The sequence below is a fragment of the Heteronotia binoei genome, chromosome 9 (genome assembly GCF_032191835.1).
Source record: "Heteronotia binoei isolate CCM8104 ecotype False Entrance Well chromosome 9, APGP_CSIRO_Hbin_v1, whole genome shotgun sequence".
In the NCBI taxonomy this organism is placed as follows: domain Eukaryota; kingdom Metazoa; phylum Chordata; class Lepidosauria; order Squamata; family Gekkonidae; genus Heteronotia; species Heteronotia binoei.
Window position 1 is genome coordinate 7,895,773 of NC_083231.1, and position 24,778 is coordinate 7,920,550.

General features: G+C 47.2%; 1 protein-coding gene across 3 annotated transcripts in view; it reads right to left on the reverse strand.

The window, feature by feature from the left end:
* LCORL (ligand dependent nuclear receptor corepressor like) overlaps positions 1-24,778 on the reverse strand; it is a 104,132-nt gene continuing 79,354 nt past the window's right edge. For 2 of the 3 annotated variants that reach the window (XM_060246205.1, XM_060246206.1), the window contains exon 8: positions 1-1,532. In XM_060246205.1, the coding sequence (XP_060102188.1) occupies positions 1,423-1,532 (110 nt within the window). In that variant the 3' untranslated portion in view covers positions 1-1,422. The remainder of the gene's footprint in view (positions 1,533-24,778) is intronic. The other variant, XM_060246209.1, reaches the window with a different exon arrangement.

Sequence of the window (24,778 nt, forward strand, 5' to 3'; positions counted from 1 at the left end):
TACAGACAGAGGTTTATTATCAGAAAAAGTATCTGGAAGCCCCATGCCAAGAAGGTCTAGAACCCCAAGAAAGTCTAACCCCCAAAAGGTCTAGAACTAAACGTTAGGACCTCATTTCCAGTTTCTTCCATTTTGGACTTCAAGATACTTCCTGTAACAGTCACCTCTATGCTCAGTTATATCCTGTAGACTAGAGCCCACATCCAACCAAGGAGCAGGCTTCTCTTCACAAGAGCAATGAAGAAGCACATCTGTCATGATGCTCAGCTAGGCCAGGCTGAAGTAGCTCTATAGGTCCTTCGCTGTAGAAAAGAATGTGCATCTTTGTGCTTAACTAGAGATGGACCAGAGCTTAGGTTGCAGAACGCTCTCCCACCTAACTGTCGTAATGGCACTTCTGTTGGCGGAGGCGGGCAGGGCCTGTTCTGCTAAATTCCCCCACCCCGTTGCAGATTCCTGCTTTGTTCCCATGCGTTCCCTCAACTCTCAGGAGCTGAATGTTGGGGTGGGGAACTCAGTGGTCTGAAGCTGGATTGAAGGGGGGGGGGGATAATTTTTGCTGTGTCAACTTCACTTTTCCATTAATTTTCTTCACTTATTGTCTAGGAATGCTAACATTCTCCACATGGCATTTGGTTGAGCCCATAGCTTTCGAGAGTTACATTCCTGTAAGTCTGTCTCAGGTGAGGAAACAGTGCCGAAGTCTGTGGTATCCAGTAAAGATCCCTTTGTAGACAATTTGCCCCTCAAAAGGGACAACTGGAAGGAAGCTCTATGGGGGAAAGCGAATATCAAGACAAAATAAACACATTCACACACACAGAGGGCTCATCATCGCAATCTCAACGGCCAGAGAAATGTTTCTGCAGCTGCAATTTCAAACATATTCTATAGAGTTGCTTCCATTGAAGAAAAAAAAAAAAAGATGTGCATTTCAATGTGTGCAAACTGTCACATAAGAATAAGTAGACAACACACCCATTTTACTTGGAATTTGGGGATTAAAATAGCAATCCTGGAAGCCAGTTTGGCAAACATGCAAGATCTGCGCATTGCAACTGAATCACAGCTAACCATTTCTAAACACACTTTGGCATGCACGTTCCGAAGTTAGTTATAAGGTGCTTGCTTGTAATCAGAGGGGACTCGATCCCTGGGGGGGTGTTTTTCCTGGTGGACTGTGCTTGTTGGAAGCAGCTCTTAGTCCATGTGGAATATGCTGCCGTTCAAGCAACCCCCAACTGTAACTGCCTTAAAAACAGCCCTGGAAAGGAGTTTCATGTCTAGTTTGCGGAAGCAGTTTTGCAATGGCATGACGTCAATGACCTGCTCGCTTTTGAAAAACAACCATTCACAGTATTGCATGCTTATTAGAGACTGGGAGATGGATGGACTCAGCTGGAGACTTCATGGATTTCGCTGCTAGACTTGGGAGCTTCCATGAAGAGGCAACTGAAATGGGATCATGGAGTATTCGACAGCTCTGCTTGCAAATCCACCCAGCAAAGGCAATCCGACGGGTTTAAGAGGCCCTACGGAAAAGAAGCAAGCCATTAAAACCCAAACGTCATACAAAACCGTTTTTTCTTTGGCAGTCAGCAGGCCTTTTTTGTAGAAAAAGCCCAGCAGGAACTCATTTGCATATTAGGCCACACACTCCTGACATCACTGGAAGTGACGTTACCTGTTCAGTAGGTTATTTTCCACATGATGACACAAAACAGTGCAGTGGAGCCAGAGCCCTGGCCAAGCCAGCTGGAACTGCGTTCCTGCTCAAAAAAAAAGCCCCGGAAGCCAGAATATGGTGTGGTAGGAGACGCATTTGTTATTCTGGTGAATGTTTCACAACCGGTGAAATGCTGTTTTGCCTTTAGCTAACATTTCCCCCAGCCAACATAACTTTTATGGTACAACTCTGTATATACTTTTTTATAGGGAAAGCCTCGCTAAATTCAATGGGATTTGCTGCACGTTCTATTGATTTTCATGGGAAGTTAAGCAATCAAAGGAAACGGAGTGCTTAATTTTGGCTGGACCATGTCCAGAGCTTCCCAGGGAATCACGTATTCTTCTGCCAGTGATTCACAGAGGGGGCCAGGTTTATGTAGAACAAATGTTAGGCTTAAATTATAATTTATTACCCTTCCACAACTTAAAAGCTATGCCTCCTAAATCTCGTAGGCCATTTTAACAGTAACAGAAGGGGTTGGATTTGACTGACAGGTTCTGCTAACGGTGGCACAAGGCATCGTTTCCCAATGCTATGATTTTTTTTTTGCCACCGTTAGAGGACTTGATCCTTGGGATCTAACCTTTTGTATGTACATGTGTACCTGCACATTGTGGGACGGAATATAAAGAGAAAGCCAAAGTTTGGTGTAGGCAGTATAGTTTACCTTTCTACTATAGACCAGTGCTGTAGCCATGGTCATATGAAGCTGCCTTCTACTGAATCAGACCCTTGGTCCATCAAAGTCAGTATTGTCTACTCAGACTGGCAGCGGCTCTCCAGGGTCTCAAGCTGAGGTTTTTCACACCTATTTGCCTGGGCCCTTTTTTGGAGATGCCAGGGATTGAACCTGGGACCTTCTGCTTACCAAGCAGACGCTCTACCACTGAGCCACCGTCCCTCCCCCTGGGTGCTCTGCAGAGGTAGACATTCCCACTGCAACTTCTGGAAGTGTGTGCAAGTGACATCGCACTATTTATCCTTATACACTGCTGGTGCAGCAATTATTTATGCAAGGGAGTCAGTAGACAAAGCCCATGAAATGGCTCAGCAACACAGCTCTAGGCCTATATTCCTACAGACCCTAGGAAAAGGGCTGCAGTTTCAAACCCTGTGGCCTTTTCACCTCCACCCAGATAAAGGGAGTATGAATTGGGGACAGTATAGCCTTCTGAAAGTTCTGTAACTGAAAACCTTGGCTTCTCTAGTCAAATGACCGCAGCCACTAGTAACAACATGGATGTTAATTTCACATTTCCAATTCTCGTGGGAGTTAAGATGGAGGGAGAACAGCCCCAAACTCAAATCCTTACCAGCTGTTTCTCCATATCCTCATCGCGAGGGGAGCTGACAAAGATAGTGTTCTGCATCAGACCCACAAAGCACCAAAAAGTATCCGATTCATCCGATGGTGCTAATGCCTCATGGATGAAGCATTCAGGTGCAGATATATTGCTTCTTGGAAGATTTTAGGGAACGGAAAAACTTGAGTTTGTGACAGTTCTTCTGAGACAAGGAGCTGATGGCACAAACTGACAGGATCGGCAAGCCCTTTGGAACGCTTTGCCTTGGGCAACCAATCCTTCCAGGGCCCCACGCGCTGCAAAGATTGTCCTGCTTTCTGGAAGTCAAGACAAGGCCACTCAGAGTGCCTGGACTGGGAATTTTCTCATAAGAGTCTGGGTCTTGTAAGCGGGACCCCTTTGTTTCCCCAAAAGTTCTGTCTATTGATCTTGAAACAGAGTGCTCAGTTTCACAGAATACCATTATTCTCCCTTTCTCCCAATACAAGAACTCGTGGGCATTCAATTAAATTGCTGAGCAGACAGGTTAAAACGGATAAAAGGAAGTACTTCTTCACCCAAAGGGTGATTAACATGTGGAATTCACTGCCACAGGAGGTGGTGGCGGCCACAAGCATAGCCAGCTTTAAGAGGGGATTGGATAAAAATATGGAGCAGAGGTCCATCAGTGGCTATTAGCCACAGTGTGTGTGTGTGTGTATATAAATTTATATAATTTTTTTGGCCACTGTGTGACACAGAGTGTTGGACTGGATGGGCCATTGGCCTGATCCAACATGGCTTCTCTTATGTTATTATGTCCTTATTATGTAAAGAAGAAATGAGAATTTCTTAAAAGCAAAGCTGCTTTGATTTTCTAGTGCTTCCTCAATAAACATCGATGTGCATCTTGGATTTTATGGTTAAAAATGTGTGGAATTGATTTTTTGTATATTGTTTTTAATATTCTGTGTCGGGGTGGACAACGGTGGCTCTCCGGATGTTTTTTTTGCCTACAACTCCCATCAACCCCAACCATTGGCCACGCTGGCTGGGGCTGATGGGAGTTGTAGGCAAAAAACATCTGGAGAGCTGCCGTTGGCCACCCGTTCTATGTGGTTTTTAACTGTTGTTAGCTGCCCTGAGCCAATAAGGGGACGGCGGGATATAAATTTGATAAAATAAAGTACTGTGCCTCTACTGAGGTCTCTGAATTGGTCACGACGGATATCTATGCTTCAAAGGCATAATAATTTATTAACTTAGCTTTGAATCAGAATTGGAGGGGGGTTGTTTTTGGAGCAGAACAGCAGGTCCAAGTGTTATTTCTAGGCCTCGGATTCAGTGGGAGCTCACAGAAGCGCAGCTCCTGAACCTTTCGGAGAGTTCCACCTCCTTGTCCATTGAATAGTATCTGCAGCTGCATAACAATCCCTGGATGAGCTCCACCACCTGTTTTTCTACAAAATGACCCCTGGTTCTTTCCACGTGACCAAGTCTGCTAATTTCTTCCGGTGCTCTGTTGTAGCATTTTTACTTACATTTTCAATGCACTGCTTCATTTGTTTCAGTTAAAAACTATTGAGGCTGTGTCTTCCTTACTAGGTCAGCGTTTGCCTACTGAGGGGACACGATAGAGGTTTACAAAATTATACATGAGGAGAAAAGAGCTGGCGAAGAACTTCTCCTCCTCTCTCGGGATTCTAGAACTTGAAGCTGAAGGGCAGTACGTTCGGGACAGGCCGAAAGAAATACTTCTTCGCAACACAGGCACACAAAGAAACTTAGTTAGCACGGATCTTTGCGGGGGTCAGGTGACACACATGGTGGCTCTGGCCAGAGTGGACTCGCTGAACTAAGCACTGCCCAGAATTGCCAACGCTGCTGAGCGGGACTACGGGGCATGCTCTCTGTTCACATGAGGCCTGAAGGCTGGAGGAAAGAGCAGCGATGCATCCTGGGAACCACCCCGCAAAAATGCCTTTGTGCTCTATCTAATCCGTGACTTCCATACCAAAGGCACTATAAAATAAAGAGCATGCCGATAAGACACATGAGAACTGCTAATCAGAATCCATTTCTCTCTCTCTCTCGCAGCGTCGGGCCTGCTAATAGGATAGTGTGGGAATACTCAACTAATATTTTACACATAATAAAACGTTGGAATAAAACATCGCGGGAGGAGAAAAGATGAGGGTATAGCATGAAAGGAAAACAGAATTGTTGACAGATGCATAACTAGTCAGGTGAGAGACTCGCCTGCCTTCCTCGTGCAATTTTCCTGCACTGTGCAGGAGGTTGGACTAGATGGCCCTGTAGGTCCCTTCCAACTCCACAATTCTATGCTTTGCCAGATGGGGCCAAGCACCAAAAAGTGGGGTTATTGGTACCAAGCCCATGGCTGAAGAGCTTTCGATGAAGCACACTGATGGACCATCTATTACTGATGTAATGATGGGATCAAAGAATAGGCAGGGAAGAACCAAGGAAGCTGCCGCCTTCAGACCGAATGCCTTGAGGATGGCATATCAGCAACTAAGCCTGACCTGCTGTCCCTTCACAGCCCCCTTCCCCTCATGAATCGTGACCTGCCGTGTCCTCGTGAGCGCTGCTTGCTTAAGACGGTCCAGGCTGCTCGTCCCAGAGCAAAAATCAATATCACTGTGCCACTCGAGGGATGGCTGAGCAGGCAAGAAATGGGAAATGAAGTCACGTCGAGGCTCTAGAGCCAGCATGGTGTAGCGGGTAAGTGTGTGTGTTCTAATCTGGGAGAACCGGGTTTGATTCCCACTCCTCCACTTGCAGCTGCTGGGTGACCTTGGGTCAGTAACACAGTTCTTGAAAGAGCTGCTCTCTCAAGAGCTACTCTCAAAAGAGTCATCTCAGCCCCACCTATCTCACAGGGTGTCTGTTGTGGGGAGAGGAAGGGAAAGGAGACTGTAAGCCACTCTGAGACACTGGGCGATGGGCTGGGTATAAATCCAGTCTCTTTTTCTTCTATAACCTGCCTGTTGTGCAGGTGGTACTTTGTCAGCTATGTCTTCAATGTTAATTACTACATAATCTTCAAAAGATTCTTACCATGAAATGGCTAAATTTTAAGTAAGCGAATATTCAACATTTTGGGAGATCCGCCAGATAGATGGTTGGGAGATATCAATGAAAGAACACAGATGCCAATTAAGAACACAAACCAGACCAAGTTTTCATTAGAAATAAGACCCTAGATCAGGGGTGTCAAATGTCCGGCCCACAGGACAGAAGCAGCCCACCCAGGGCTTTAATCAGGCCCTCTGGATTCTTTTTTTCTCCCCCCCCCTCTCCTCTTCCTGTCCTCACCCTTTGAAGCTCTGAGGCTGATGAAGTTACTTGCTTTTTCTGCCTTGTCTTTGCCAGCTGTAGCAGGAAGCAAAGCTGAAAGGAAAACGTGGAATGGATTTTCCATTAAGGTCTCTGTGCCCAGATAGCTTGGGCCCAGAGACCTTAACAGAAAATCCATTCCGTGTTTTCCTTGTAACTTCCTATGTGCTGCAATGTGTTTCAATTGGAGATCAGTTTCACTTTCAGTGTTCCTATAACCAGCTGGAGTTGTGCCCCTGCAAATAAAGGGCTGGTGCTTTGAGCCAGCTTGTCTCTGCTGAATGGACCTGACCTGATGAGTATTCTAACTTGGAAGCTCACAGCCAAAGGGAGATATTACATTGGAGCCTTTGTCAATCTGAGTAGATCCGGGGGTGGGGTGGGGGAGCTTGCAATGCCTTTTCATTGTTTTCCCAGGCTCAGAGTATTTTATATTTTTAATTGCTGCTGTGATCCTTGTGCTTTTTCTTGTTTTGTTTTAAAAATTGCATTGCCAAATCCCACTATTCCCCCACCTTTCCATTTTAAGCAAAACACTACAAGGGTTTGAAGCATGTTTGTATTTTTAAGAAAACAAAGCTTTAATTGTGTTCGTATCCTTTACAAAGTTTATATCTCTGCTGCCTCACATTACGCTTTATGACCTACATGGCGCAGCCTCACAAAGCCCCATTTATGTCAGACCTGGCCCTTGTAACGAATGAGTTTGACACCCTGCCTTAGATGGCAACAAGCCGAAAAGAACTGGAAATGTGGGCGAGGGAAGGGCATTGTTTGCCAGGACTTGTTCAGACTCCCTCAGTTACACGCAAGGGGCGCTCATGACCAGATTCCCTCATTGTTCCCTGGCGAAGTTAGTCTCAAGCAGTTGTATACCTGTGCCTCTCAGGGCTGCCGCTCACCTCATGTCCTCTGGGGTCACCCTCAAGGAATTAAGTTGGCCAACTTGTGTAAAGCATGGAACCGCTTGCCCCACCCTCCTTTGTGGTTTTAAATTACCAGTATCAAACAGACATGCGCAGCCTGCTTTCTGAGGTTGGGCAGCCAGCAGCATCTATCGGGAAAGTGATAGCAAAGTTAGATACTTATTTAAAATATTTATCGGCTGCCTTTCTTCCTTACAGATCTCAAGGTGGCCTACAATATTAATATATAACATTGTGTGTGTGTGTGTGTGTGTGTATATATATATATATATACACACACACACACTAGATTACGTTAAAGAAATAAAACCAAAATTTAAAATCACAATTTAGGACTGCCTTGATCCATGGGGCTAGAAATGAAAAGCATAAAATAAATCAATCTATCTTTGGCTGCCTTCAAAAGATTGAGAGTGAGGGAGCCAGATGCACCTCCCTGGGGAAGCTGCTCCATAAATGTGGGGCTGCCACCGAAAAGGCCCTCTCCCATGCACCCACAATAAAGAGGCCCACTCCCAGTGGTCTTAATTCATGGAAGAAGACGGTCCTTCAGGTACCTTGGTCCCAAGCCATGTAGGGCTTTAATTGAAGGGCTAGCAACTGCCACCTTGAATTGGTAGTCGATAGCCCTACAGGAATCAATTGCCAGTGTAATCGCTATAATATCACGGGGTCCCCCGCTCCTGATAGCAACCCTCTGCACTAGCTGTGGCTTCCAAACACTCCTCAAGGGGAGCTGCAAGCAGAGAGCACTGCAATAGTCCAGTCTAGATGCAACTAAGGCACTGATCATGGTGGGAAGATCTGACTGACCCAGGAACAGACACAACTGACACACCAGCCAGAGAAGACGTTCTCCAAGTCACAAGAGCCAGTTGGTATTCTAAGATGACCACTGCGTCAAGCAGCCCTTCCAAACTGTGAACTTGGCTTTTCAAGGGGAGAATAACCCCATTCAAGACAAGGGAGATCTGAAGTCTTTGATCCGCCTTTCTGCTAACAGAGAATCTCTGTCTCATCAGGATTAAGTGCCAGCTTGTTCACCCTCATCTAGCCCGTTACCGACTCCAAGCCCCAGTTCAGAATATCAACAGCACTCTTGGAAGGAGGTGGAAAGGATAGAGCTGGGCATCATCCACATACCGGTGATACCGCAGCATGAACCTCCTGATGACCTCTCCCCGGGGCTCTGTGTAGATATTAAATTGCACGTAGGATAAGCCTGAATCCTGTGCAACCCCACAGGCCAACAGCCATGCAGCACAGCAGGACTCCCTGGGCCCCACCTTCTGAGACGGGCCCCTCAGATGGGTCTTGGTCAGAATAGTTCAGAGGTGGAACCAGCTGCCGAGGAAGGAGGTGAGCTCCCCTTCACTGGCAGCCTTCAAAACATGGTTGGCTTTAGGCTGATCCTGCATGGAGCAGGGGGTTGGACGAGATGGTCTGGATGGTCCCTTCCAGCTCTATGATTCTAGGAACCACATGGTGCCCCCCCTCCGTGATAAGAGGCTGCTCAGTGAGATACTACAGTTGATAGTATTGGAGGCCGCTGAGATCCAGTGGAACTAACAGGATCATATTTCCCCTGTCTGGTTCTCGGGCATTTGATTCCAAGGGAGAAACTACTATGAATTAAGCTTCAATTGATAAACACTTGTGACTATTAAGCATTTGTATTTGAAATCTTTGGCCCAGATACCTGCATGTATTGAGGGGCAATTAACTGATGAAATCCCCTTGCATAAAGGGGTAACAGGGTTGATTATTGGCCCTATTCTTGTTTAATATCTACCAAAAAGATTTGGCCCCTCATCTGTCTGGTTACATAACACAGGGTCCAGCACTGGAGGCACAGAAATTGCCACTTTTGCTGTATGTGAATGATACACTTTTATGAGCATGCACTCTGCTTCGTTTAAGGATACTATTAAAAGCATTTGCAGAATACTATGTAAAAGAAGGACTAGTCGTAAATATGCAAGAGTAAGAAATGATGGTGTTCACACTGACGGTTAAGTAGTAATGTTTTTAGCAGTTATTGTATGCTGCCTTGAACCACAATGACAGGTTAATGTCTTCAAGTCAAAGATTTTAAAGTTGGAGGCAGCCGCAGCAAACGTGTAGGTATGCGAGGGGGCCGCCGCCGCCAGAAAGGCGTCTAATTGTGCGAGAAAGTAGTGTAATCATGCAAAGCTACGCATTCCAATTCATTCATACATATCGGAACAGCTTGCAGAAGGATCAGTTTCCTGCTTCTCCCAGGTGATTTAGGCATGAGCTGAACCAGTGGGTGTTTGAATGTAACCAGGTAAGAGGGCACAGAAGGCAGGGATTCCATCTTGAAAGCATGGGGGAGACTTTGTGAGTAGAAGAAGGAATGAGCAAAAGCAGAAAATTTGTTTTAAGAGGATCAGAAAAGAAAGCTGCCAAGGAGTAAATATATAGAAACTCAACTTTGTATAGTAGATCCTAGCTACATATGTTTGCCATTAAAATATCCTCCGAATGGCATCCTCTTGTCAAATTCTCTTTTCGCCCTCCATAATATCTAGGTATGCTAACACAATCAGTTTCAGCTCAAAAGTCTCAAACCTGTTTTGGGGGTATTTCTACTGTATTTTAAAAAATTGTTCAGATGTGAGCTTACTCACTCTGTGTCACAGGTAGCGAAAAAACAAGGTTGCTTACCTGTAACTGTTGTTCATCAAGCATCTTCTATGCAGGCACGCATGGGGACTGCGCATGGGCAGGCCTGCCTATTGGTAGGTTTTTACAGCATTGAGCCTCAAGAGGGCGCTGTGCACTAGAGGCAGAGCTGGTCCCGCCTCCAACCATATGCTCCCATGCATTAGCACCACTTAGTCTTTGTACCTCCATGCCACCAAAGGCATGTAGCGGGGCAGAAGGGAGGGTACGTCTGCCTGCCCAGAAGATACTTGATGAACAACAGTTGCAGCTAAGCAACTCTGTCTTCATCATCGATCTTCCATGCAGTCCCACGTGAGGATTCTAACAAGCTAGCCAAAGGGTGGTGGGACATGCTAACCTATCTGAATCGTGATTGAAGCACTGGTTCCCCAAGTCTAATGCATAATGATGAACAAAAGTGTCTGATGATGCCCAGAGTGGCTGGCCTGAAGATCTCATCAGAGAGACGCCACCCTAGAATGCAGTAGACAAAGCAACCGGTCTTGTAGAGTGTACATGGATGTCCAATGGAGAGGGGCAGCTAGCCAATTCATAACACATCTTAATAGTTTGCACCAACCACCTGGAATTTATTTATATTTATTTATTTGATTTATATACCGCCATTCCCGCAGACTCAGGGTGGGTTCCACCAAAAGATTAGCCAATTAAAACAAGATTAACATTACAATAAAAACAGCTAAAATACAAACTAAAACGCATAAAAACTCTGCCTCTATAGTAATGATCAATTAGGTCCAAAGGTTTGTCAGATCCCAAGATTGTTGCGGGGGGGGGGGGGGGGGAGGCCTAACGGACAGCGACGTCTGCTGCCTCAACTGAGGGGCTGGCAGAAGAGCTGTTTTACAGGACGTGTGGAACTGCAACCAATCCCACCGGGCCTGATCTCCACTGGAAGCTCATTCCATCAGGCAGGGGCCGGGACCAAGAAAGGATTCGAGAGGAGGGGTTGGAGTTTCCCCGTTCGTGATTCTGAAAAACACATCAACAGAGAGCCTGCAGTATTCAGCTGTGCTTTTTAGGTATAACAAGAGTGCCCCTCTAATGTCTAGAGACTTCAACTTCCCTTCCTGCTTCTGACGTGGAAACTGGGGGGGAACACTGGCAGAATGATTTCTTGGGACGAGGGGAATTTGGGATGGAACCCCAAGTAGGACAACCTTTCCTGGGAAGATCTGTAGAAAGGGCTGCTGACACCCATCTGGCTGCCCAGAAGCACATCTGCATGGGCAACAGAGCTCACGGCTAAAGGTTCAAAGGGCTTTTTTTCATTAACTGTGCCCAAACCAGTGTTAAAGACCACTTAATTACAGGGTTCCGCGGCGCAGAGTGTTAAAGCTGCAGTACTGCAGTCCTAAGCTCTGCTCACGACCCGAGTTCAATCCCCGGTGGAAGCTGGGTTTTCAGGTAGCCGGCTCGAGGTTGACTCAGCCTTCCATCCTTACGAGGTCGGTCAAATGAGGACCCAGCTTGCTGGGGGGGGGGGGGAAGTGTAATGATGGGGGAAGGCAATGGCAAACCACCCCGTCAAAAGTCTGCCGTGAAAACATTGTGAAAGCAACGTCACCCCAGAGTCGGAAACGACTGGTGCTTGCACAGGGGACCTTTCCTTTTCCTTGAAGGGCACAAATTATTCAGCCCTTTAAGGGAACTGACTTCTACTCCCATGTGAAAAGAAAACACTGCAGCCAGGTGTGCTTTTGAAGATGAAAAAAACCAAATGGATTCCCTGTGACTGGCGATCTTTGAGTTGCCATCGATGCATTCACACCTGTGGGAATAAGATGCCTGCAGCAGCTTTGACCAGTAAACTTACAAAGCTCAGCAAAGATTTTGGCACCTTTTCTCGGCATGAAGCTCTGGAGCTCCCACTGCACATGCTCACAGGGGCAGGACAGAGACATCCCGCCAGTTCCTTCTGACCACTGCACAACCCCAACGTTTTGCCCAGAGGGCTGACAGCAGAGCAGAAGGCTGGGCAGATGGTGTGAATGCACAGATGACCACTTGAAGCTCAGCAGTTACAGGTAAGAAACCTGTTTATCTTCATCGTAGTCTCTGTGCCTCACACCTGTGGGAGAGCAGCAAGCTCTGGCTTACCTGGAGGAGAGTGCTGGCAGGTGGACTGCAGGACAGATCGTCCCATCGTTGCCCATTGTTGCACACAAACATCTAAAGCATGGTGCTTCACAAAGGTATTAGGTGCCACCCACGACTGGCTTGCAGAGGTCTTGTAGAGGAGCTCCCCTGAGAAAGGTGATGGAAGTGGCCATCACCCTCGTGGAGTGTGTTCTGACAGGTCCCGGTGGTGGGCGTTTGGCTAGCTAAGTAGCACAGTTTAATATTTCCGACAATCCACTTAGATAACCTTTGCAACGATATCTTAGAATCCCTCTTGTGATTAGCATAGGAGAAAAAGAGATTAGGGTCTTTGCGGTCAGCTTTTGTCCTACTGAGATGGAAGAGCAGGGCCCTTTCGATATCTACATCAATGAAACAGTCTTTCTGTGTCATTTTTAGGATATGGAAAGAAGTCTGGGAGCATGATGCCAGAATGGAGGTGGAATTCTGACACTATCTTGAGCAAAAAACATAATCTGGTGCCAACAAGACCTCTTTGGTGTGGAACGTAAGTATAAGGGGTCATGCCAGAGTGCCACAAGTTTGCCCACACATCTGGCCAATGTAATAGTGATGAAGAAAGCTGTCTTCCATGCTAAAAGCTGAGGGTTGCCACGTGGCCATGAGTTTGATGGTCTCCTTGTCAATTTTCTGGAAACTACAGGTAGGTCCCAGACAGGAACCAGATGTTTGACTAGAGGAGATATAGCGAGGTGAGCAAAGATGGAGTGACTGTCAATTCTCTGATGGTGCTCTGTTATGGCGGCCAGGTAGACCATTAATGAGTGGCTTGTGACTGTGTCTATAAAAGTGAATAAGAAATTGAAAACTGCAGAGAGTCCAGCCGACTCTGGATGTACTGTGATATCTTTGGTATAGGCTAGGAATTGTGCCAATTGTATGCATAGGATTTTCTGGTGGAAGATTTTCTGCTCTTGATCATTACTTGCCTCATCCTCAGGAGAAGATCCAAGGTGATCTTCCAGGCTGTCAGTTTCCAGTGTGGGACATCATGGAATAGGACCCCGCCCACACACGTGAGTAGGAGGTCCACACCTGGTGGGAAGTGCTACATTTGGGACTATGGGACACCACGCATGTCATGGCCACCAGGGTGTGATTAATATGCAATTCAGTTCTTCCCTTATTAGCTTGTTGACAACCCTTGTGATGAGGGGCAGTGGAGGAAAGAGGAACAGGAACTTGTGCTTCCACAGGAAAAGGACACTGCTGGAAAGGATAGTTGAAATGGGGCTCCTTCCATGAGAATCTGCAAGCTGTGGAGTTGAGTAGGGCCCCAATGAATTCTACTCTCTTGGAAGGGCTGAGATTGTGGTTGACACATGGACCTAAAGCCAATAGCAATGTCTAGATCTTTTTCATGTCTTCCAGGAGATGTTCCTCAGGGTCCTCCACCAGAAGCCAATAGGGGAAACCTGCAAACAAAGATAGGCTGCAACAACTACCATAGTTTTTGTGAGTACTCTCAGTGCAGTGGAAATGGGAGCACCTTGTATTGGTAATATTCCCCTCCCACTGAGAATCACAGGTACTGCCTGTGGTGTGGTCTGATGTTCTGATGAAAATAGAAATCCTGCAGAACTATCATGGCCATCCATATCTCTTCCCTGAGGAGCAGAAGAATGCACTGGAGTGAAGCCATTCATTCAGAACCTGCAATTAATTCATTGCCCTCAGATCCATTATGGGTCTTATGCCACTGTCCTTCTTGGAGACAGTAAATATTGCGAGTAGAAGCCATATCACTCTGATGATAGTGGTACTGCTTCTATGGCTTGCTTTTCTAGCAGCGTACTTCCTCTTGGATGTCAGATGTAGGAGTTATGACAAACACTGGTGTAAGGGTCATCTGAACAAACTATTGCGTAGCCCTGTGAGATGACGGACAGGACAGATTTGCTGGAGGTGATTCGTCTCCAGACCGGGAAGAAGGGGTAGAGGTGAGTAGTCAAAATATGAGATGGTAAAAAGGTGGTTGTTGGCTTTGGTGGGGTGAGGATGTGCAAGTCAAAGGCCCTGTTTAGAGGTCCTTGAGGTCTTGGATCAGGATGGTTGTTGCTCACCTGAGAATTTAATTTTTAAGGCATAGGATGACCTGGGAATGTCTATGGTGATTGTTGTACTGTTGCTTGGACCAAGGCCGCGATCAGGATTTGGGCTTGTAGGTACAGGAGTGAGCAGTGACCCTGAGATTATGGGAGGGCTTTGATGACAACCCTTGTGATGAGGGGCAGTGGAGGAAAGAGGAACAGGAACTTGTGCTTTTCCTGGAGGACTGTGTCCATTGTTGGAGTGAAAAGGCCTTCTCCAGTTTCGTATAGTGGTTAAGTGTGTGGACTCTTATCTGGGAGAAGTGTGCGGACTCTTATCTGGGAGAGCCAGTTTGGTGTAGTGGTTAAGTCTGCGGACTCTTATCTGGGAGAACCGGGTTTGTTTCCCCACTCCTCCGCTTGCACCTGCTAGCATGGCCATGGGTCAGCCATAGCTCTGGCAGAGGTTGTCCTTGAAAGGGCAGCTGCTGTGAGAGTCCTCTCCGGCCCCACCCACCTCACAGGGTGTCTGTTGTGGGGGAGGAAGGTAAAGGAGATTGTGAGCCGCTCTAAGACTCTTCGGAGTGGAGGGCGGGATATAAATCCAATATCTTCTATCTTCTTCATCTTCTTATCTAGGAGAACCGGGTTTGATTCCCCACTCCTCCACTTGCAGCTTCCGGAATGGCCTTGGGTCAGCCATAGCTCTGGCAGAGGTTGTCCTTGAAAGGGCAGCTGCTGGGAGAGCCCTCTCCAGCCCCACCCACCTCACAGGGTGTCCGTTGTGGGGGAGGAAGGTAAAGGAGATTGTGAGCCGCTCTGAGACTCTTCGGAGTGGAGGGCGGGATGTAAATCCAATATCTTCATCTACCTCCCAGGGTGTCTGTTGTGGGGGGGGGGCGAGGTAAAGGAGATTGTGAGCCACTCTGAAACTCTGAAATTCAGAGTGGAGGGTGGGATATAAATCCAATATCTTCATCTACCTCACAGGGTGTCTGTAGTGGGGGAGGAAGGGAAAGGAGATTGTGAGCCCCTCTGAGACTCTTTGGAGTGGAGGGCGGGATATAAATCCAATATCTTCATCTACCTCACAGGGTGTCTGTAGTGGGGGAGGAAGGGAAAGGAGATTGTGAGCCCCTCTGAGACTCTTCGGAGTGGAGGGCGGGATATAAATCCAATATCTTCTTCTTCTTCTCCATTAAAGAGGTCTTCTATATAGGAATGTGTGTCAGGCTGAAGGGCTGTTGTTCAGTGTCTCCTTAGGGCGATAGTGGAGGCAATGGTTTTGGAGGACGTATAAAATGTGTGTTTTGATGAATTGATTTGTTGTTTAGCCAGTAAACATACCTTTTTTTTGTAGCCACCTGGCAGCTGTGCATTTGCCTTCAGGGAGGTTTGAGATTAGCTCTGAGAGTTGTTCCCGGAGGGAGTATTGATAAAGCCCCATGCATGCCAGGTAGCTGGAATTTTTGACCCCCATTGTTCCAGCAGAGTAAAAATTTTGCCCAAAGGAATGGGGTTTTTTGCCCTCCTTATCTGTGAGGGTCAAATGTGTGCACTTTCTTTTAGAGGATGAAGTCGCCACCATGGAGTTAGGCTTTGGATGGGAAAACAGAAACTTGACTCCAATCTCTTGGACCCTGTACATGTGGTCTAGCGAAGACCGGGGTCAATGCTGGCTTGCTCCATGGTACCTTGGCAGCCTGTAACATCACAGTTTTTGTGAGTAATGCAATGGCTGTAGAGGTGTCTAGGTGGACTATGTCAAAGATGGAGTCCGTTACAGTGGGTTGTGGTTGGATAATGGATAGGCCCAGCATGTGGGCCATCTGCTTGATTAGGTTGCCATAAGATTTCAGATCTTCAGATGGAGATATAGGTAGGTCATCTGCTACCTGTACTGTCAGTGAAGGACTGGTGTGGGAGGTTTGGTGACCAGAATCATCTCTGTCCAGCTCTCTGCCTGAGGTGTTGCCCAGCTCACCGATGTTAAAGGCCTCTGAGAATTGTGAGACATGCAACTGCCCGACAATATGGGTTAGGGATGCTGGTGATAAAAGCATGGTCAGCATTGATACTCAGGTCAAAGCAATCTCCACTGGTGCCCCCTTGTGTATGGCACAGTGTTTGTAGGATCAGCTGGTCAATGTTGACAGCTTGGTGCCTGAAGCAGTAGGTAATATGAAAGCAAGTGTGGGGCAATACTGCCATAGTCGATGCCAAGTATCCAAAAAATTGTAAGATGTTATGCAGTGATGAGAAGCACTTTGCTCTAAAGCTACTGATCAGACCCACAATGCTCCAAACCTGATCAGGAGGAAGAAAACCTTTTCCCACTGTAGAGTCCAACGCAGAGCCAATAAACTGGACTCACTCTTTGCGGAGGCAGGATGGAATGTGCAGCTTGCTCGGCAACACCCTGTCCGTCTGTAATGGCTTGCTCTCAATAAACACCTTTAATGAAGCTAAGGTGTGTTGATTGGTGAAGAACGTGCAGTACTTTACAACTGGGAAGACTCCAGTCTGGATTTCTCCCAGTTAATCAGTAAACCCAGAAGTCCTGGCAGGTGTTGTTGAGCACAAGGTCACATTAGCGAAGTCAGATTTTCTCTGGTCTCAGCCCCAATTAACCAGTCATCTAAGTAGGGAAACGCATGGCATCCTTTCAATCACAAAAAGGTCTCCACAGGGGCCATGAATTTAGAAAATATTCTGGGTGTGGTTGCCAGGCCAAAAGAGGAGCACTTGCTCCTCATACTGGAACAGAAGGAACTTGCAGACATCTCAATGGATATGTGAAAATAAGCGTCTTTTAAATCAAACACTATCAAACCAAGAAATGGATTGTAATAATTGTAACAATGAAGTAATAGTAGCCATACAAAATTTTGAAACCTTCAGGAATATACTGACTCTCACGTCTAATATGGGCCTAGTTCCATATCACCAAATGTGACCTTTATCATTGTATTTTGTGTGGCTGGGTAGATTCCCTGGCTGTCACCATCTGTACAGAGGGCCGGGACCTGGTGTAGTTCCTTTACGTTTATGGTACCCTTGTTGGGAAACCTGCTCTTTCATAGGGATGCCAGTAGCCATGACCGTAGGGGCACTGTTTATAGGAGGAGAAACTTTAGTGTGTGCTTCCTAAAGTTTTCATTGTTTATTCTTTTCTATTGTAGTCAAAATCTTGTCAGACTTAGCTGACGAAAGTGTGGATCTGTCAAAAGGTAAGTCTTCCACTTTTTGTCTAGTTTCATTTGGTACGGTTGTCGACCACAGCCAGGTGTGTTGGCAAAGTGCAACTGTGTGCACTGGCAATTGCAGAGTGCCTTCTGGTGTTTATTTGTTGTTTGACAAACAAACCACTTCTATCTGGAGCATGTTAGCCACTTCCTCTTCTGGCAGCAGTTCTTTGAAATGTAACGTATGTTCCCAAATAAATAATTGGTAGCTGGCCATGATAACCTCGTAGTCAGCCACCTAGAAAGCCAGGGATGTTGAGGTGTAGAACTTATGTCCCACTGCATCCACCTTGTGACCTTGTCAGGACAGCATGATATGATTGTCTGCCCTTGGGCTGCATCTCCTCGACAACTGGAAATGATGATGGAGTATGTATTGAGAAGTAGTTGCAAGGTTCTTTCTTGACCTTATAAAGTTGTCTGAAACATTTAGCACTAGGTTAGACTGAAGCTGGATGTTGCCAGACCTGTAGGGTAATGTCCTCAAGCCCTTCCAGAATTGGTAACAAAATCATCCCCAGTAAATCTGAGTATTAGATGGCTAAGAATCTTGCATTTGGATTTGTGCTCTATCTCTAGTGACCGTGCCATTCTAGTAATTTGTTCTCCATACTTACTGAAGTCTGTTCTCCATACTTACAGTAAGTCTCCATACTTACTGAAGTGGGTGATGTAGACGAGGAGTCCCCCACATGTTCATTGTGGCTCGGATCTGAAGTCAAGTCTTTGAAGTGGACAGTTTGAAGTAGTTCAGCTCCAAGGGAGGGGGGCTGAATCAAAGTGGTTGCAGATGGTGGGACTGGGTGTCTTTGTGCTCCCAAATCCCAGGTACCAAGGAGACATCGGGTACCGGTTCACAGGCCATTGCATTGGTAGTAGCTGACCCAATGGCAATTAGTGTCCAATGAGGATGATCAGGGATCTGGAGACCAAGCCCTATGAGGAAAGGCAGAGGGGAGTGTTCTGGAGAAGAGAAGGATGAGGGGGGACATGATGGCTCTCTTTAACTATTTGAAGGGCTGTCACTTGGAGGAGGCCAGGGAGCTCTGTTGGCAGCAGAGCACAGGACTCACAATAATAGGTTTAAATTAAGGGCAGGAAGATACTGGTTGGATATTATGAAAAACTTTTTTGCAGTAAGAGTTGTTCAACAGTGGAATCAGCTACCAGGGGAGGTGGTGAGCTCCCCCTCACTGGCAGTCTTTAAGCAGCGGCTGGACAAACACTCAACAGGGATGCTCTAGACTGATTGATCAGGGGGTTGGACTAGATGGCCTGTATGGCCCCTTCCAACTCTGTGTAATTCCATGAGGTTCTACGAGACCTCCCCCTTGGAGAGTGAGGCCGGTGCAGAGTGCAGTTCTGGAGGCCTTGAGGGCCTCTGCTTGTAAAGACTGACCAGGTTCCAGTGTGAGCACTAAATTTCATCTGGGAGCCTCCTTTAGACGTGTCTTTCCCTTTCTTAACCTTTTTGGCAGGGGGCTCAGAGGAGGCCTCTCACAGTGTTGGGAAGCATAAGCCTGACTGAGTTTTTCTTGAGATCAGGGAAAGTAGAGGTGGAGCGAAATGGGTCAAATCCAATTGCTCTTTTGAAGCCAGCTTGTCCTACACTATCAGCAGCAAAAGAAGCACTGAGGGTGACGACTTCCAGGGTTGGAAAATGCCGAGCTGAACTGCTTCTCAGAAGGGGAGCAGGCTGGAACTTCTGTTCGGGGTAGTGGAAGGAAATTTAATGTCTACGGCCTACTTTTCTCAGTCAGAGATCAGTCCAAGATATGCACAGGAAACTTTGAGGAGATTTACCTTAGCTAAAAAGGAGTCCCAGAGGGGGGACTCCTTTGAGGCTTTGAGGGATCTCTGGAGACGAGTTGCATTTCCATCATCTGTAGAAGTTTCCAGAGTCATTTATTTGACATAAGCTCGACAGGATCCTAATCTTCTTTGATACTACTAAACATCTAAAGCTACACAAGACCGGTGTTAATCTGGATAACTACAGAAAAGGTACAGATCGCTATCTGTCATTCTGGGACTAATTAAAGTTAAACAAAATAAAATCAGAAGGTGGGAAATTGAAATCTAGAAAGCTTGGAAGAAGATGGGGAGAAGGGGCGAAATTTGGACTTTGTAAATTTAAAGGACAGTGCTAAAAAGTGGAAAGGAATTTATTGTTTGGTCTACTTGCGGTTTTTGAGAAAAAGCCCCATCGTCATAGAATTGCAGCTCCCACAGTCAACACAGGAAATACGTCAAGTATCGTGAGATCTCTTTACCAGCGAAAACGGGATTTGGTGGAAAGTAAAGCAGGAAGCATTGGATGGAAAAGAAAAATCATCGAAGTAAATCATCGAAATAAAATTTTTAAAGTGCTCGGGACATTAAAAATTGGGGAGCCGACAGAAGTGATGTTTATAAGGTAAATGCTATTGGACCTTATTGTTAATAACCATTTTAGAAGCCTCTAGAGAAAAAAGATTTTTTTTAAAAAAAAGTGAGGCAGAAAGTCGCGATCGCCATTTTGGAGAAAATAAAAACTTTAAAAATTAATATCTGAGCCCAGGAGGCTCTGAGGACGGCGAAATAAGGCTTATTGAAGAAAGCAAGCTTCACTCTTTTAAATCTGATAGTTGAAATTTAATTTGGTGAGGCCAAAATTTTCAGTGTTTTTACATATGAGACCACAAGCAAACCCAAGCAAGGACTGCTTCACTGGAGAAAATGCAGGACCAATTAGATGCAATGGAAGCCAGGAAAATGAAAGGGATGAAGGAGATAACTGCTTCAAAAAAATTAGAAAAGATATTAAAAAGCTAAAAAAAGATATAGAAGATCTCAGAAATGAGACTGTGGTAACATCAAATAAAGTGCAAGAGGTGGAAAGTACATGATTCCACCTTGTTAAAAATACAAGAAAAAGTGGCAATTCATGACTGCAAATGGATGGAGATCCAGATATGTCTGAGAGGAGACGTATGGAGGAGATGGAGATAGAGCTCCCCACTCCACATCCAACAACTGTTAGTCACTCCGCGGCAGTGGAAGCCATGTACTTCAACCACCACGATGGACGAGGCTCCGGTACGCCGAGAGGCCATCCTAACCAGACACACGCGCAAGGTAAAGATGGCAAACGAGGTGGGCAACCCAGAGGGGCCATGCCTGAGAGAGGAGGAAGACGAGGCGGCTCATGAATTTTGGGCAATAATCCGAAAGGAGGTCGAGGAGGCGACCAAGGCCTTGTGTGATGAGATGCAAGCAATGACCACCATGATGGCTGGGGAGTTCAACAGGCAGATCCAGCGAGTCCTGAGGAGAACCCCGCAACCGTCAGTGGCTAGACCCCCAATGGTGCCACCGGCAGTACCCCAGCAACTGCAACCGGCGGCACCACCCGCACCTCTTAAAGGGGGACGCGGGAGAGAGCTAGACACCACCTTTGACGGGGATCCTGAAGAGGTGGAGTACTTTACGATCCAGGCTAATAGCTACATGCATTACAGGGGGAACACATTCCCTGATGAATTTAGCCGTGTGGACTACCTGGGGTCGACACTGAAGGGGGCGGCGAAGAGATGGTATGTGAGTTTGTACGAAGGCATGAGCCCGGAGCTGGACTTTGTAGCCACTTTCCTGCAAGCCCTGCTGGCTCAGTACAAGGACCCCCTTCAGGAGACTCGTGCCCTGGCGGCCCTGAGGGATATGCAGCAGGGTTCCAAGACAATTTGGGAATACGTTGCTGAGTTCCATACCAACGCGGTCAAGGTGAGAGGGTGGAGTGAATTGATAAAAATTGAACATTTCACCCACGGGCTGAACGTGAGCATCCTGGATAGAGCCCTGCAGCAGGCCCGGCCAACCACCCTGGTGGGATGGATCCAATTGGCGGGAGAGGTGGAGACGAACTTGAAGAGGGTGGCCATGCAACGCCAACATCAGAGTAGCAAGTCGAGTCAGGACTCGAAGGCAGGAGGGAAGACAGAGACGAAGAAACCCCAAGAGGGGGACTAGTGGGAAGGCCACGGAGACCCGCAAGTGTTTCCAGTGCGGGGACCCGAACCACCTGGCCAGCAACTACCCAACCCCCCCCTCGACCACCATCGAGCGCCTCCAAGAAGAGCACCCCAACCCCGCGGAAGCAGACCGGCTGCCCTAAGAAAGCGGTGAAGAGCAGCGCGGTGGCGACCTCGATGGCAGACAACGACACCATCGTCACCCATGAGCTGAGTGAGATGTCCTGGACTGACTAGCCGTCGGGAAATGAGGACGACCTGCTCTAAGCGGTGCCAGACAGCAGGTCGCCGAGGAACCAGCACCAGTCAGGGTGAGAGTAACGAGGTCGTTGTACGTTGTACCCACAGTTTTGCTAAACAGCAAACTCAAGAGGTTTGTGCAAGTGAGAGCCCTGATCGATTCGGGCTGCACCAGAGACATAATCACCCCTAAGTTGGTGGACGCACTGGGGCTTCCCACGATGGCTTTGCCCCACCCCATCCAGTTCGAACAGATGGATGGTGCAGTAATGAGAGGGGAGCCTTGTGTACTAGAGACTCAGTTAGTGCCGATGGGCATTAAAGAACACTGGGACCAGGAGGCCTTTGTAATTGCACCCTCCTCATCGTACGATGTAGTGTTGGGGGTGGGCTGGTTAGCCAAGCACGAACCAGACATTCAGTGGGGAGACCAGACAATAGAATTTAATGACCTGGTGCGTAAGGGGCATCTCTGGTAAAAGAAGTGGGGTCCCAGTCTGCCACCCCAGAAGGAGAAAGTCTGCTTGACCATGAAAGAGGTCTAGACGATCCCCAAGGCTTACCGGGACTTGAGGGGAGTGTTCAGTGAACGGGGGGCCGATGAGCTACCGCCCCACAGAGACACTGAATGCGCTATCGAACTGATCCTGGGAAAGACTCTACCTAAGGCCAAGGTGTACCCAATGGGGTGGGCGGAGGTGGAATTACGGAAGTTCCTCAATAAAAACCTGAAGCGAGGTTTTATCCGGCCCGCCACAGACCCCATGCGGCCCCTGTCCTCTTTAGGAAAAAGAAGGACGGCTCGCTCAGACTTTGCACGGATTTTCGGGGGATTAATGGGATTTCCACCCAATGCTTACCCAATCCCCCTCATCAAAGACTTACTTAGTATGGTGTCAGAAGGGAAGGTGTTCACCAAGTTGGACTTGAGGGACATGTATTTTAGAGTACGCATCAAGGAGGGGGACGAGTGGAAAACGGCGTTTAATACCCCCATGGGACAGTTCGAGTATCTGGTGATGCCATTTGGGTTGTAGGGGGTGCCGGAAGTGTTTATGAACTTTATTAATGAAGTGTTGAGAAAGTATTTATTTAAGGGGGGGGGGGGTGTACCTGGATGACATCATTATCTATTCGCAAGATCTCCAATCACGCATGAAATTGGTGAGGGAGGTTCTGAGTACCCTATTGGAGCATAAGCTGTATGCTAAACTGTCAAAATGTGAATTCCATAAAACCAAGCTGGACTATTTGGGCTTTAGAGTGTTGGGGCAGGGACTGACCATGGACCCGGGCAAGGTTCAGGCAGTATTAGACTGGGCTCCCCCAAGGACACGTAGACAGCTCCAATCCTTCCTCGGGTTCGCCAGTTTTTACAGAACCTTCATACCGGGGTTTGCCCAGATCATGTTGCCCCTCACGAAGTTGTTAAAAACGAAGAAAAGGGGTCCGGGCACAAAAAAAGCCAGGGGCGAAATTAAATTGGACCCAGAAGTGCCAGGAGGCATTCAATAAGCTCAAACGGTTGTTCACTAGTGAACCGGTGCTTACCCATCCTGATGAGCTAAAGCCCTTCATTGTGCAATGTGACGCTTCCGATGTCGCTGTCGGAGCCGTCCTCATGCAAAAGGATGAGGAAGGAAGGCTAAAGCCGTGTTCCTACAACTCCAAAAATTTTTCCCAAGAGCAGAGGAATTGGTCGGTTTGGGATAAGGAAGCCTTTGCGGTGACTCATGCATTAAAGACTTGGAGGTCATGGTTAGAAGGTGCCAAGGTGCCATTCGAAATCTGGAGACTGATCATAAGAACCTAGAGGCGCTCACCGGGCGACATAAACTCAGTGAAAAACAGATCAGGTGGGCGGGGTTCTTTTCCAAATTTGATTTCGTGCTGAAGCATATTCCGGGGATGAAAAACGTTTTGGCTGACGCCCTTTCGTGCCTCCCCCAGCATAACAGCCAAAGGGAGGAGGTGGTTGACTCCCTGATCTCCCCCTCGCAAGTGGCCGCCATGGTAACTACCAGATCCAAAACCCGGTGGGACTTGCAGCTTGATAAGTGGGGGGGGGGAGCGCCTAGCTACTGAAACTGAAAAGGAGGGAGATGACCGACCAGGGGAGGTACAGAAGAGGGAGGATGGGTTCTGGTATAAAGGAGACAAATTATACATCCCGAAAAGTCTCCGGTCCGAGGTTTTACAATTTTGCCATTTCAGTAAATTGGCTGGTCATTTTGGGTACGTAAAGACATTGCATTTAATCAACTGACAGTTTTGGTGGCCATCTATGAAAAAGGACATGTCAGAGTTTGTCGCTTCCTGCCCAATTTGTTTAATGGCAAAAAGAAGGGGGGGAAAGCCCCCTGGGCTGTTGAAACCTTTAGAAACCGCTACACGTCCTTGGTCTGTGGTCTCAATGGATATCATAGTCGAGCTGCCGGTCTCCCAGGGGAAAACCGTAATTCTGGTAGTAGTGGATACCTTCTCCAAACAGGCCCACTTTATTCCTTGGCTAAGAAGTTGGCTTACCTGTTTTTCCATCATATCGTGAAATTACACTCATTCCCCGATAAGATCATCAGTGATAGGGGCCCGCAGTTCGTTGCTAACTTCTGGCAGGAGTTTTGCAAACTGTCAGGCATAGAACAAGGGTTGAGCTCAGCCTACCACCCTCAGACGGACGGCCAAACGGAACGCGTGAATGCGCTGTTAGAGTAGTATTTACGGTGCTATGTAAACCACCAACAGTCCAACTGGGTGGATCTGCTGCCGTTCGCTGAGTATGGTTATAACAACAGCGTGCACAGCTCAACCAAGGCCTCCCTGTTTCAGATTGGGTATTGGGGGAAGCCGGTTCCACTACTGCCAGGGGGAGAACGCACATGGGACCCCACATAATTCGAGCAGTAGTGGGAAAAATTGGGAGATAGTTGGAAGGGAATTCAGGAGAATCTGGAAGCCGCTAAGGAGGCATATAAAAGACAATATGATAAGTCCAAAGTGGGGGATTCAGTGTTTGTGTCGACGAAAAATCTCCCACTGAATCAACCCTCCAAGAAACTGGCATACAGATTCCTGGGTCCATTTAAGATCAAGAGGGTGATAAA